This window comes from Chiloscyllium plagiosum, unplaced genomic scaffold (assembly GCF_037043375.1).
Source record: "Chiloscyllium plagiosum isolate Xiang-an unplaced genomic scaffold, Cpla_swu_hap1 HiC_scaffold_11, whole genome shotgun sequence".
Lineage (NCBI taxonomy): Eukaryota > Metazoa > Chordata > Chondrichthyes > Orectolobiformes > Hemiscylliidae > Chiloscyllium > Chiloscyllium plagiosum.
Window position 1 is genome coordinate 17,379,687 of NW_028270149.1, and position 14,313 is coordinate 17,393,999.

Sequence of the window (14,313 nt, forward strand, 5' to 3'; positions counted from 1 at the left end):
GGAACAATGGTGTTCTTTTTATAAATAGGTATTCAAGGAGTTACAATATATTCACCCCGCTTTCCTGTCTACAAGTATGTCATTAACACCAAAGGCTTTTAAAGAAATGATAAGGGTCACTTAAGAGTCCTGGAAAATCTCTACACTGTTATTTGTTGCTAATTAATGGAAACTAGCTCAATTTCTACACTTCTTTAATTTCACTGTTACATTAAAATCTATTTTAATCCTCTTGGTAATGCATGTTGAGCCATGTCATGATAGGAATTGTGGGCTGACCAATTTATTTTATTTGCACAAAATGGTGTCAACAAAATCAACTAGTCAAAAAAAAAACAAATTTGAGCTGTAGTACAGTTAAAGTGTGAAAACAGATGACTTGTTGTGAGAGAACAGAGAGAACCCAGCTCCCAGCAAACAGGAATGATAATCTGAATCAAGACACTTGCAATGTCAAGGCCACCATGTTTACACTTCTTGGCACAGGAATGCTGACTGACTCTGTCCGAGATGGAGTGTAGTAGCTTGGGCAGCCACGATACATTAGATTAGTTTAGATTAGATTCCCTACAGTGTGGAAACAGGCCCTTCAGCCCAACAAGCCCACACCGACCCTCCGAAGAGTAACCCACCCAGACCCATTTCCCTCTGACTAATGCACCGAACACTATGGGCAATTTAGCATGGCCAATTTACTTGACCTGCACATCTTTGGACTGGGGAGGAAACCGGAGCACCCAGAGGAAACCCATGCAGACATGGGGAGAATGTGCAAAGTCCACACAGACAGAGTCACCTGAGGCTGGAATCGAACCCGGCTCCCTGGCGCTGTGAAGCAGCAGTGCTAACCACTGAGCCAACATGCCGAATGCCTTTATTAATCTGTTCATTTAAACAAAAGCTAGTCAATGATGGGGTTTGTAGAATCAAGGAACACAGGAGAGTACAGCCCATTGTGTGTCTTCAGAGACATTGCTGTGCTAGAAAATACATGACTGCATTCTCCAAGCATAGAGATTCCACTCAGCTATGTGAGGCACTAGTGTAGATCTAGGAGCTTTAAGATTGCACTATTTACCTAGATTATGACCTTATAATAAAATATTTCCATTCTTTACTGGATGAGAGAAGAGACCCAATTTGATAGAAAATTGGCTTGACAGAGGCTGGTGGAGGAGGGTTGTTTTTCAGACTGAAGGCTTGCGACCAGCAGTATTCCACAGGGATCAGTACTGGGTCCATTTTTGTTTGTCATTCAAATAAATGATTTGGATGAGAATTTAGGAGGTATTGTTATTAAGCTTGCAGATGACACTAAATGGGTGGTAGAGTGGACAGTGAAAAAGGTTATCTAAGCTTACAAAGAGATCTTGATCAATTGGGTCAATGGGCTGAGGAGTGGCAGACGGAATTTCATTTTGATAAATGAGAGGTCCGGCATTTTGGTAAAATAAACAAAGGCAGGACTTAGACAACTAATGGTAGGACCCTGGGTAGTGTTGTAGAACAGAGAGATCGAGGATCTCAGGTATGTAATTCTTTGAAATTGGCATCACATGCAGATAAGTTGGTTAAGAAGGTGTTTAGCATGCTTGCCTTTGTTGCTCAGACCATGGAGTACAGGAGTTGGGGCGTCATACTGATGGTGTACAGGACATTGGTGAGGCCTGTTCTGGAGTATTGTGTCCAGTTCAGATCATCCTGTTATAGGAAGAATTATTATTAAGCTGCAGAGGGGTTCAGAAAAAAATTACCAGGATGTGGCCAGAAACAGAAGGTTTGGATTACAAAGTTAGGCTGGGACTTTTTTCTCCTCGACAAAGGAGGCTGAGGAGTGACTTTATACAGGTTTATAAAATCATGACGGGTATAGATACAGTGAATGGCAGGTGTCTTTTCCTAGGGTGGGTGAGTTCAAAACAAAATTTAGATGAGAGAAGAAAGATTTAAAAAAGGACATGAGGGGCAACTTTTTTTTAAACAGAGTGGTTAGTGTATGGAATGAATTCCCAGAAGAAATGGTGGATGCAGATACAGTTACAAAGTTTAAAATACGTTCAGATAGTACATGAACAGGAAAGATTTGTGTGGCTTAGTTGGACCAAATGGTCTATTTCCATGCTGTAATGACTCTAAGAAAGTGATGACAACACTTTGACATTCCTACTCAGATCATAGCGTGTGCTGAGACTTATTTGCACTGAATAAAATATTGTTAACAATAAGTATCATCATTTCATATCATTTGATTTTGAGAATAAGGAACTAAAGGGTTAACTGACCACCAATAACCTGAATTTCAACAGCTTATCCACACTTAGAAAACATTTGCTATTTGTGCTTGGCTAATATTCAGTATACATCCAGCTACATTTATGATGGCAATGTAGCACTCCAAGCCTTCAGCAGTCTGCAAACAGCTTCTACTGTTTTATATATAAAATCTTTTAGCCATTGGCCCTATATTTTATTGAAAAGAAATGAGGAATGCGTGTCAATGGGATTTCATTATCCAACAATAATGAATGGTAGGTCCCAAGGGAATACTGAGGAGCAAAGGTACCTTCAGTGTACAAATACATCGATCCCGGAAGGTGTCAGAACAGGTAGACAGGTGTGGGGAAGGAGGCGTATGGGATGCTTGGTTTCATTAGCCAGGGCATTGAATATACCAGCAAGGAAGTCTTGTTACAAATGATTGGTCAGCCCACAACTGGAATGCTGTGCACAGTTCTGGTCGCCACACTATCGGAAGGACGTGGTTGCACTGGAGAGGGTGCAGAGGAAATTCACCAGGATGTTGCCTGGGATGGAAAGTCTCAGTTATGAGGAGACTCTGGATAGGCTGGGCTTGTTTTCCTTGGACAGAGAAGGCTGATGGGGGAGGAGGGGGGCAGGGGGATCAGATTGAGGTGTACTCAATTATGAGAGAATGGCGAGCATCTTTTCTTCATGGCAACCTGTCTAAGACTAGAGGGGACAAGCTTGAGGTGAGCAGTAAGTGGCTTAGAGGAGATCAGAAAAAAACAAAGTTTGTCACCCAAGAACTGGTAGAAATATGGAACATGCTGCCAGAGCTGATAGTGCAGGCAGGTACTCTCGCAACATTTAAGAAGCATCTGGATGAGCACTTAAAACACCAGGACAGGGTAGGCTATGGACCAAGCACAGATGAATGGGATTAGTATTGTTTGGTGTTTGTTGGTTGGCATAGACATGGTGGGCTGAAGGACCTTTTCTATGCTGTAGGACTCCATAATCGGAATTAATACAGTTCCAAATGGACCTCAGATCCAGTAATTAGATTCAGTTATATTACCAGCAAACAATTCTGTTAATCTGAATATTTACTAAGGAAACAGATGCTTTTCCGAATGATGCTTTCTTTTTTTAAAGTTGTGTGCCTAGATTTTAACAATTATTCGGAGAAGGGAGTGCTTAAGAACTTCAGAAACTAACCCAGAACTGTATTCCAGAGGCTGAGGCAGCCTTCAAACCACACCAAAGCACGAGTGGGACTTAAATTCAATTAATATCTCAGGAACATAAAGCCAATCGCGGGAATGATGACCATGAAACTAGCATCGATTGTTGTAAACATCCATCTGGTTCCCTAATATTCCTTAGGGAAGGGAATTTGCTGTCCTTACCCAGTCCATCTTACATATGGCTCCAGACCCATGTCAATGTGGTTGCCTCTTGACTGCCCGAGAGGCCATGCAATTCAAGGACAACTAGGGACGGGCAACAAATAGAGTTCCTGTCAGCAATGCCCATGGCCATGAAAGGATAAAGAAATGTAAGCTTCCACTGGGATTGTCAATAGGGAGACAAACTGAAAAATATTACAGCTGAGGGAGAAAGGAAAGAGAAGCAAAATGGAGAAGTTTTTCTATACTCGAGGTATGGATAGAGTAAATAGACAAAGTCTTTTCACTGGGATGTGGCAGTCCAGAACTATAGGGCATAGGTTTAGGGCGAGAGGGGAAAGATATAAAACAGATCTAAGGGGCAACTTTTTCACGCAGAGGGTGGTACATGTATGGAATGAGCTGCCAGAGGAAGTGGTGGAGGCTGGTACAATTGCAACATTTAAACGTCATCTGGAGGTGAATATGAATTGGATGGGTTTAGAGGGATATGGGCCAGGTGCTGGCAGGTGGGACTAGTTTGGGTTGGGATATCTGGTCAGCATGGACAGGTTGGACTGAAGGGTCTGTTTCCATGCTGTACATCTCTATGACTCTTTGTAACTAACACAGAAAAAAAGAGGAGGAAAACAAAACAAACTGAAAAGAGAACTTGCGTTTATATAAAATCTGTAACTACCTCAGGTTACCCCAATATATTTTACAGCCAACGATGCACCTTAGTAACCACAGTTGCAATGTAGGAAAAATAACAGCCAATTTGTACACAGCAATATTCCAAAAACAGCAATGACATAATGACAAAATACTCTTGGTCTGTTGACCAGGACACCGAAAATTGCGGTCTGCTCTTGTTTGAAAATGGGGCTGGGGGGGCATATTGTTGACTGCTGTTTGGGAAGGCAGATGGTGCCTCAGTTCGAAGACAGCTAGCCTCTCCCTCAGTACGTGCCAAGACTGTCAGCCTGGGTTAGGCACTCCAGTCGGAGTCAAGAGTGGGGCTTGAATACACAGCATCCTACCTCAGAGGCACAGCTGCAACAAGGGTCCGCCTCTATCCTTTCTGAACAGAACGACAGGAAATGATGGGAAATGCAGAAGGGAGAGGAAAAAAAAAATCCCTGGGGTAAAGGGATGAGGATGAAACAAACTGAGAGACCAAAGGCAGTGGTTTTACTGAGCATGCCCACAACGAAAAGCAGTGACTATCTTGCCTCTTGGTCTTCAGGACAGTTCCTTTTGCTTTCTATGTCACTCACCTGAGGCCTCATCCGTGGGTTCCATCTGACATAATAGTTTACCCACAATTCCAAGTGCCGTAAGCTGGCGACTGGGTAAAGCACGTGATTCTCGTAATTCACATAAAACGGGTTGGTGAACTCCTCCAGCTGGCTGTTTATATAGGACCAGAGGGAGACTGTATTTGTCTGCACTTCCTGTAAGAGCAGGAAACAGGCCGTGGCTCAGTTAGATTATGAACTCGCCTCGTGCAATGGGCACTATTAGCAGTTACACCGCGTACAGAAGAACATTTCACATTGCAAAAATCACAACAAGAATTCCCACAACAGATGGGGAAGCAGAGAGCTGTGAAACTTTTTCACACACGCCCCTCAAATTCTACAGCAAGCACACACACCAGAAACATAAACCAGAACTAATTTTAATTCATTATCTCAGTAATGTGTAGAGTGCCAAAGCCAGTGGCGATGTCAAAGTACATAGAGATTAATTACGGAGTTGGAGACATTCATTTTTCTTCATGTAAGCTCCTGTATCCCGTACAGGTTACCAGCAACAGCGCAAATAGCACCGAAGTACGGAAACTGGGGATTCCAATTGTGTGTCTGCCGATAAACATTATTCAAACGTTAAAAGGTCGAGGTGATATCAGACACTTACCTCCTTCAGTCTTTGCTGCTCACTGTTATAAAGGAATGTCCCAAAAAGACAGCTGTACAGATGGTCCAGGATGGTCAGCAGAAAGAGCTCATTAAACTCAAAGGCTGCAGGAAACTAGGGGAGAAGTGATAGAGAGGTTTAAAAAAAAAATCAGAAAACTGCTCCTGAACTTACAGCAATGGTTGGGCAGAGGTCAGGAGGGTTCATGAACTCTGACACTATGCCTACAGAATGGTAAAAGCCCCATATCTGCCCATCGCTTCTCCAAAGTGGAGGTCCCACCTTCAATGTCACCGACTTCAGGGGGTCAGGGTGGGGGGAGTAAGAGAAACGGACACAGAGGAAGATGAACAGAGACAGACAGAAAATATGTTGAGTGGATTTAGAGATGTATGGAGATAGGAGGAGAGTGACAGTCAGGCAGAAAGGCGGAGATCAGTCAACCAGAAAGGGAGAGAGAGCCAACCAGACAGGAAGGAGGTGGACAGAGATGGGGGCGGGGGGAGGTGGAGAAGGAGAGAAGGAGAGACACAGACAGACAGGTGGTGGTGGTAGGGATGGAGAGGGGGAAGAGGGTGAAATAACAGACAGTGGGGAGAGAGTTATAGATGCAGACAAATTGCAGGGGCGAAACAGATAGACAGACAAGAGGGAGAGAGGGGTAGAGAGACAGACAGACAAGCAGACGTAAGGAGGGTGAAGAGAAAAACAGGCAGTTAGACAGGAAGACAGACTGACAGACATGGGGGGGGCGGAGACAGACTGACAGACAAACTGTGGGGGTGCACAAGACAAGCAGACAGACAGACTTGGGGCAGGGAAGAGAGAGAGGGAGAGAGACAGACAGACGGGGAGGGACAGACAGAATGGAAGAGCCGAGTTAGGGATACCACCCAGACAGTCCATGAGCATCACCTACTGGCCAGTTAAAAAACAACAATGGTTGTCAATTGGGTTTACCTGCCTGTCGTCTTGATCTAGGAAGTGGTTAAAAAAACACAAGAAACGGGAGCAGGAGTAGACGACTCAGCCCATCCAACCTGCTCTGCCATTCAGTCTGAACAAAGTGATCTTACATTTCAACTCAAAGCTCCTGCCCAGTCCCATATTCCTCGATTTCTCCAAAAAACATGTATTTGTCTGTCCCAGCTGCAAATGTATTTAATGATGGAGACTCCATAACCCTTCTGGGGCAGAGAACTCCAAAGATTTGCAACCATTTGAGTGAAAAAATTCCTCCTTATCTCAATTAGAGTGATCAGCCCCTTATCCCAAGACTGTTCCTGTGCTTTAGAAGCTCTGAAGAACATCCGTGTTGGACATTTCAATGAGATCACCTCCCGAGCTTCAACACTGCAGAGAGTTTTGATCCAACTTACCCAATAATTCCTTCAAAGCCAACTCCTTTATTCCAAGGACTAATCTCATAAACTTCCATGGTACTTCCTCCAGTGCCAATATAAATTTATTTAAATATGGAAACCAAAACTACACTCAACCCTCCAGGTGTGATCTTACAAACACTACACAATTGCTGCAAGATTATTTTGTAATTACACTTCAAGCCGGTTGCTATCAAGGGCAACACGTCAATTGTTTTCTGTACCTCGATGCTGACTTTGAATACCTAACACACACGTGTACATTTCTGAAAAATCTGCTTCTATGTTCGGATGATTAAAGTGAACAACTTCATACTGCCCCACATTATAATTCATTTGGCATCCTTGTTGACCACTTACTCAACCTATCGGTATGTTCTTGCAGCCTCTTTGTGACCTTCTTACAGCTGAGCTTTCCATCAAGCCTTGTATCATTAGCAAACATGGATACATTACTCTCAGAGACATCAAGTTGTATAGCACAGAAACAGATCCTTTGGTCCAACTCGTCCATGCTGACCAGATTTGCTGAATTAATGTAGTCCCATTTGGCTCATATCCCTCTCAAACCTTCCCTATTCATGTACCCATCCAGATGCCTTTTAAATGTTATAATTGTACCAGCCTCCACCACTTACTCTGGCAGCTCATTCTGTACATGCACCACCCATGTGAAAACATTGCTCCTTCAGTCCCTTTTAAATCTTTCCCCTCTCGCCTTAAAGCTATGCCCTCTAGTTTTGGATAGCCCTACCCTGAGGAGAAGACCTTGCCCATTTACCCTATCCACGCCCCTCATGGTTTTTTGTGGGCAGCGCGGTGGTACAGTGGTTAGCACTTCTGCCTCACAGCACCTGAGACCCGGGTTCAATTCCCGCTTCAGGCGACTGACTGTGTGGAGTTTGCACGTTCTCCCTGTGTCTGCGTGGGTTTCCTCCGGGTGCTCCGGTTTCCTCCCACAGTCCAAAGATGTGCAGGTTAGGTGAATTGGCCATGCTAAATTGCCCGTAGTGTTAGGTAAGGGGTAAATGTAGGGGCATGGGTGGGTTGCGCTTCGCCGAGTCGGTGTAGACTTGTTGGGCCGAAGGGCCTGTTTCCACGCTGTAATGTAATGTAATCTAATCTAATAAATCTCCATAAGGTCACCCTTCAGCCTCCAAAGCTCCAGGGAAAACAGCCCCAGCTGTTCAGCCTCTTCATCTGAGTCATTAATGCGGAAGATGATGTGAATGGAAATGGAGAAAGGCAAAAGTACAAGAAAACATCAATGTTGAACAATCCTGTTTTACATACTGTGGGTTAATATATTTTATATTCCAGGGTTGTCACATTCTGAATTTTTCTGGAAGATAACCAGCTCTTTTCAGTCTTGGATCATCTCCAAATTAACACAAGGGTTTCTTTTAAAACTCAAAGTTGTAATTACTGTGTGAAAAAGAACTTTGCATGCCTTTATATCCCCATCGATATTTAGTTTGAAGGTCAAACTTTAATCTTCACATTAGAGCTGCAGACTACACCGAGAGAAGAGCTCGCATTGTACTCTCTGTTGCTGTGTGAGTTGATATGAAAACAGATGAATTAAGATTCATTCAGTTAGTCCCTGGAATAGGAACATAAGGATGAGGAGCAGGAGTAGGCCATTTAAACCTGCTCTGCCATATAAAATGGTCATGGACGATCCCATCTCGACCTCAACTCCACATTCCTGCCCACCCCCCATAACCCTGTAGCCCATTACTAATTAAACATGACTATCTCATCCTTAAACATGCTCAGTATCCCCACATTCACTGTGCTCAGAGATAGCAAATTCCACAGATACAAGGTCCTTTGACATAAGTAATTTCTCCTCATCTGTCTGAAATCTGCCATCCCTTAGTCTAACACTATGATCCTTTGTTCTAGGTGAGGAAACATCTTCTCTATATCTACTTTATCTCTTTTAGCATCTTATAGACCACAGTTACCTAAACCCCAGAGAGTATGGGCTTAAACTATTTAATCTCTCTTCAGAAGACTAATCCCTCATCTCTAGAAATAACCTCTGAACTGTTTCCAAGGTAACTACATCCTCAAGGGTCCAAAATTGTACACGTGATTTGGAGGTGCCGGTGTTGGACTGGGGTGTACGAAGTTAAAAGTCACACAACACCAGGTTATAGTCCAACAGGTTTAATTGGAAGCACACTAGCTTTCGGAGCGACGCTCCTTCATCAGGTGATTCGCCACAATCACCTGATGAAGGAGCAGTGCTCCAAAAGATAGTGTTTCCAAATAAATCTATTGGACTATAACCTGGTGTTGTGTGATTTCAAAATTGCACACAATACTCTGGATGTGGTCTCACTAATGCCTTGCACAGTTGCAGCTTCACTTCCCTACTTTTAAACTCCATTCCTTTAGCAAGAAATGCCAAAATTCCATTTGCCCTTCTCATTACCTGTTGCACCTGTAGACTAGCTTTTTGTAAGTCATGCATGAGGCTACCCAGATCCCTCTGCACTAAAGCATTCCCTCCATTTCGATGTTTTTTTAAATTTTTCCAACCATATTTGATAAACCTCACACTTATCCATGTTAAACTCCATCTGCAAAATTTTGGCCCAGTCACCTAACCGTCAATATCCATTTGTATATTTCTTATTTCTTCACTGCAACTTACTTTCCCACCTATTTTAGTGTCATCTGCAAATGTGGTTTTGATACTTTCTATTCCTGCATTCATATAGATTATAAATCGTTGGAGCACGAGGACTGATCTCTGTGGTACCTCGAAGCAAGCTGACTTTATCCCAGCGTGGTTGAAATTCGTGCATGGGATATGGGCAGCGCTGGCTAGGACAGCATTCGTCGTCTGTCCCTAATTGCCCAGAGGACCGTTAAGAGTCAACCATATTGCTGCAGGTCTGGAGTCACTGAAGGACATAAGTGAACCAGATGGATTTTTCGGACAAGCGACAAAAAAATTCACGTCATCAGTAAATCCTTAATTCCAGAAATTTATTGAACTCAAATTCCTTCAACTGCCATGGCAGGATTTGAACCTGAACTAAGTCTTTGGATTGACAATCCAGTGATAACACTGGAGACCACTGCTTCCCCAGTAAGGACTAGGTTACTAAGCGAATGACAGATGGAAATGGCAAGTCACAGTGCAACTGGAATGACAGGTACTATATTCTAGAACAGCATCATATAAAAAGGAATCTTTAACTTAAGTCAGACAGTGCCCTGTTAACTGGAATGGCCTTTTTCAGAAAGGAACATCAAAAGAATATCACGAGGAGTATGTGACATAACAGACATTGTAGATCAGGCTCTACTGACAGGTAGAGACCTAAGAGGCTAGCACTCATGTTAAATGAAACAGAGAAAGCTAAGGTAATGTCATTTTCTTTTAAAAAGATCATCAGGATGAAGCAAGATAATTTCCTCTGGTTGTGGAGTCTGATGACAGGCAGTCAGCAGTTTCAAATAGCACCAAGAGAATGAGGAGATCAGGAGAGCATCACAGAATCCCTACAACATGGAAACATGCCATTTGGCCCAACAACTCCACAATGACCCTCCAAAGAGTAACCCATCCAGACCTATTTCCCTTTCGTATTACTCTACATTTACTCCTGACTAATGCAGCTAACCTACACGTCCCTGAACACTATGGGCAATTTAGCATGGCCAATTCACCTAACCCTATGCCAGAAACATTGATTCTCCTGCTCCTTGGATACTGCCTGACCTGCTGTCTTTTCCTGCACCAGGCTCTCAACTCCGATTTCCTGATTCTGCAGTCCTCACTTTCTCCCTGTCAGCTCTTTCTGGTAATTCCCACGCCAATCAAGTGTTTGGAAGAGGGGCGGACCTTCCTCTGGGATCAAAGACTTCAGGGGACAGAGGTCGGCCACTCCAGGGCCCAGCAGCGCCATCACTACCCATGGGATATCGGGGCCAAGATCTCAGATCAAGGAGTGGGAGGTGAACGGTTGCAGACGTGGGCTTGTGAGGGAGGTCGGTTACAGCAAGCCCAATGGATTGGCTCTCAGAGGAGAGGCCAGCTCCCTCTATCAGGCACCAAGTGAGTTGGAAGAAGAGACTCCGAGCTCAGGAGCATACATGTCCCAACATGACTCCCTGACCCACCTCTTGGTTTACAACAGTGGAATGTACAAAGTGGGTATTAAGTTTTTTTTATTCATTCACGGGATGAGGATATTGCTGGCTGGGCCAGCGCTTACAGCCCATCCCTAATTGCCGGGGGGAGGGGGGGGGGAGGGGAGGCGGAGTTAAGAGTCAACCACGTTGCTGTGGATCTGGAGTCCCACATAGGCCAGACCCAGTAAGGATGGCAGAATTCCGTCCTAAAAGGACATTACAGTCATAGAGATGTACAGCATGGAAACAGACCCTTCAGTCCAACCCGTCCATGCCGATCAGATATCCCAACCCAATCTAGTCCCACCTGCCAGCACCCGGCCCATTTCCCCTCAAACCCTTCCCATTCATATACCCATCCAAATGTCTCTTAAATGTTGCAATTGTTCTAGCCTCCACTTCCTCTGCAGCTCATTCCATACACATACCACGCTGTGTGTGAAAAGGTTGCCCCTTAGGTCTCTTTTATATCTTTCCCCTCTCACCTTAAACCTATGCTCTCTAGTTCTGGACTCCCCCACTCCAGGGAAAAAACTTTGTCTATTTATCCTATCCATGCCCCTCATAATTTTGTAAACCTCTATAAGGTCACCCCTCAATCTCCAACACTTCAGGGAAAACAGCCTCAGCATGTTCAGACTCTCCCTGTAGCTCAAATCCTCCAACCCTGGCAACATCCTTGGAAATCTTTTCTGAACCCTTTCAAGTTTCACAACATCTTTCCGATAGGAAGGAGACCAGAATTGCACACAATAATCCAACAGTGGCCTAACCAATATCTTGTACAGCCACAACTGTACTCAATACTCTGACCAAAGGTTGGCATACCAAACGCCTTCTTCATTATCCTATCTACCTGTGACTCCACTTTCAAGGAGCTATGAACCTGCACTCCAAGGTTTCTTTCTTCAGCAACACTCCCTAGGACTATACCATTAAGTGTATAAGTCCTGCTAAGATTTGCTTTCCCAAAATTTAGCACCTCGCATTTATCTGAATTAAACTCCATCTGCCACTTCTCAGCCCATTGGTCCATCTGGTCAAGATCCTGTTGTAATCTGAAGTTACCCTCTTCACTGTCCACTACACCTCCAATTTTCATGTCATCTGCAAACTTACTAACTGTACCTCTTATGCTCGCATCCAAATCACTTATGTAAACGACAAAAAGTAGAGGACCCAGCACCGATCCTTGTGGCACTCCACTGGTCACAGGCCTCCAGTCTGAAAAACAACCCTCCACCGGCATCACCCTCTGTCTTCTACCTTTGAGCCAGTTCTGTATCCAAATGGCTAGTTCACCCTGTATTCACCAGACTCCCATGAGGAACCTTGTCGAACGCCTTACTGAAATCCATATAGATCACATGTACTGCTCTGCCCTCATCAATCCTCTCTGTTACTTCCTAAAAAAACTCAGTCAAGTTTGTGAGACATGATTTCCCATGCATAAAGCCATGTTGATTATCCCTAATCAGTCCTGCCTTTCCAAATACATGTACATCCTGTCCCTCAGGATTCCCTCCAACAACATTAGTGAACCAGATGAGATTTTTCTGACAATCAACAAATGCTTCATGGTCACATTGAGACTCTTAACTGCAAATTTTTATTGAAATCAAAATCTACCATCTGGCATGGTAGAGTTTGAACCAGGGTCCCCATGACCTGGGTCTCTGGATTAACATTCTATCAATAAAACCATCACTTCCCCTCAATGCCCATTTAATGCCTTCCTTTGGTGGGATGGCCTTCCTGCCGTGGTGTGGAGGCTGGAAATGTGTCAGGATCCCTGCCTACCTTCATGATTACCCACCCGTTCCTCCTTCATCAAATTTACTGTGGGGTGGGGGAAAAGTAAGATTCACCCTTCAAGAGTCTAAAGGTGAGCAGTTTAGGTGGATTGGCCATGGTAAATTGCCCATAGTGTGAAGGTTTGTACAAGATATGCGCATTAGCCATTGGAAATAAGGCGATATGAGGATAGGTGGGTGGTGGCTCTGGGTGGGATACTCTTGAGAAGGTCGATGCAGACTTGATGGGCTGAATGGTCTCTTTCCACACTGTAGTGGATTCTATGGTTCTATTCTAAGAGAGAAGGTCACAGAACAAGAACATGATGACGGAAAAAAGGAGACTCATTTTATTTTCATTCAATCACGGGTTGTGAGAAAAACAGTCAGGCTTCTTGGAAAGAGGCAGCTCTGACGATGAAAGCTTCAATATACAGCATTCCTGGTCAGAGCAACCCTGGTAGCCTGTCTTACACAGTCCACTCCAGGAGGGCTCAGTGAATGTATATGTGGAAGAAGTTAAACAAGGCGCACAGACACAAAAAAAAACTGTCATACGAAGAACACAGGGAAGGCAGGCAGCCATGCATTTACTGCTCCTCAAAGGGACATTGACCACCATCAGAAACACAACTCCAAATCCCAGCAGGCACCCACAGACCGCAACATCCCAGACTCACAGGAACAGGGCCACTAAAATAATCAACACACTTCATCTTTGATCCTCATAATGGATCAATAATAACTTGACTATTCCCATCTGTACAGTTAGAAAGAAGAATGCATAGAATCCCTACAGTGTGGGAACTGGCCCTTTGACCCAACAAATCCACACTGACCCTCCGAAGAGTATCCCACCCAAACGCGTTGCCCATTACTCTACCTTTACCCCTGACTAATGCACCTAACCTACACATTCCTGAACATTATGGACAATTTAGCGCGGCCAATTCACCCAACCTGCACATCTTTGGATTGTGGGAGGAAACCAGAGCACCCGGAGGAAACCCTCGAAGACACGGGGAGAATGTGCAAACTCTGTCACACAGTCGTCCAAGGCTGGAATCAAAGCCGAGTCCCTGGTGCTGTGAGGCAGCAGTGCTTACCACTGAGCCACCCTGCCACCCCAAGAAAGATTTACACATATTAATCACCTTTCACCAAGTCAGGCACTTTAGAATACTTTTGATGTATAGTCACTGCTATAATGTAGGAGGCAAGGCAGACAAGCAGAGAGACCTCCCACAGACAGAACTGAGATGTGTGACCACAGATAATTCATTTTAATGAGGTTGGTTTAGAGATAGTGACCGGAACAGTCCAGGCACAGCCTCACATACTGTATCACGCAACACCATCAAATCAACTGCTGCAATTACCTGAGTCATATAGCACAGAAACAGTCCCTTCAGTCCATGCTGACCATAATTC

The 14,313-nt window shown here is 44.2% G+C and overlaps 1 protein-coding gene across 4 annotated transcripts in view; it reads right to left on the bottom strand.

Annotated features, from left to right (window-relative positions):
* LOC122557418 (phosphatidylinositol-3-phosphate phosphatase MTMR1) overlaps positions 1 to 14,313 on the bottom strand; it is a 96,216-nt gene that overhangs the window by 20,223 nt on the left and 61,680 nt on the right. For all 4 annotated transcript variants that reach the window (XM_043705114.2, XM_043705116.2, XM_043705117.2 and 1 more), the window contains 2 exons: positions 5,553 to 5,666; positions 4,910 to 5,086 (listed from right to left, as the gene is read on the bottom strand). In XM_043705114.2, the coding sequence (XP_043561049.1) occupies positions 4,910 to 5,086; positions 5,553 to 5,666 (291 nt within the window). The remainder of the gene's footprint in view (positions 1 to 4,909; positions 5,087 to 5,552; positions 5,667 to 14,313) is intronic.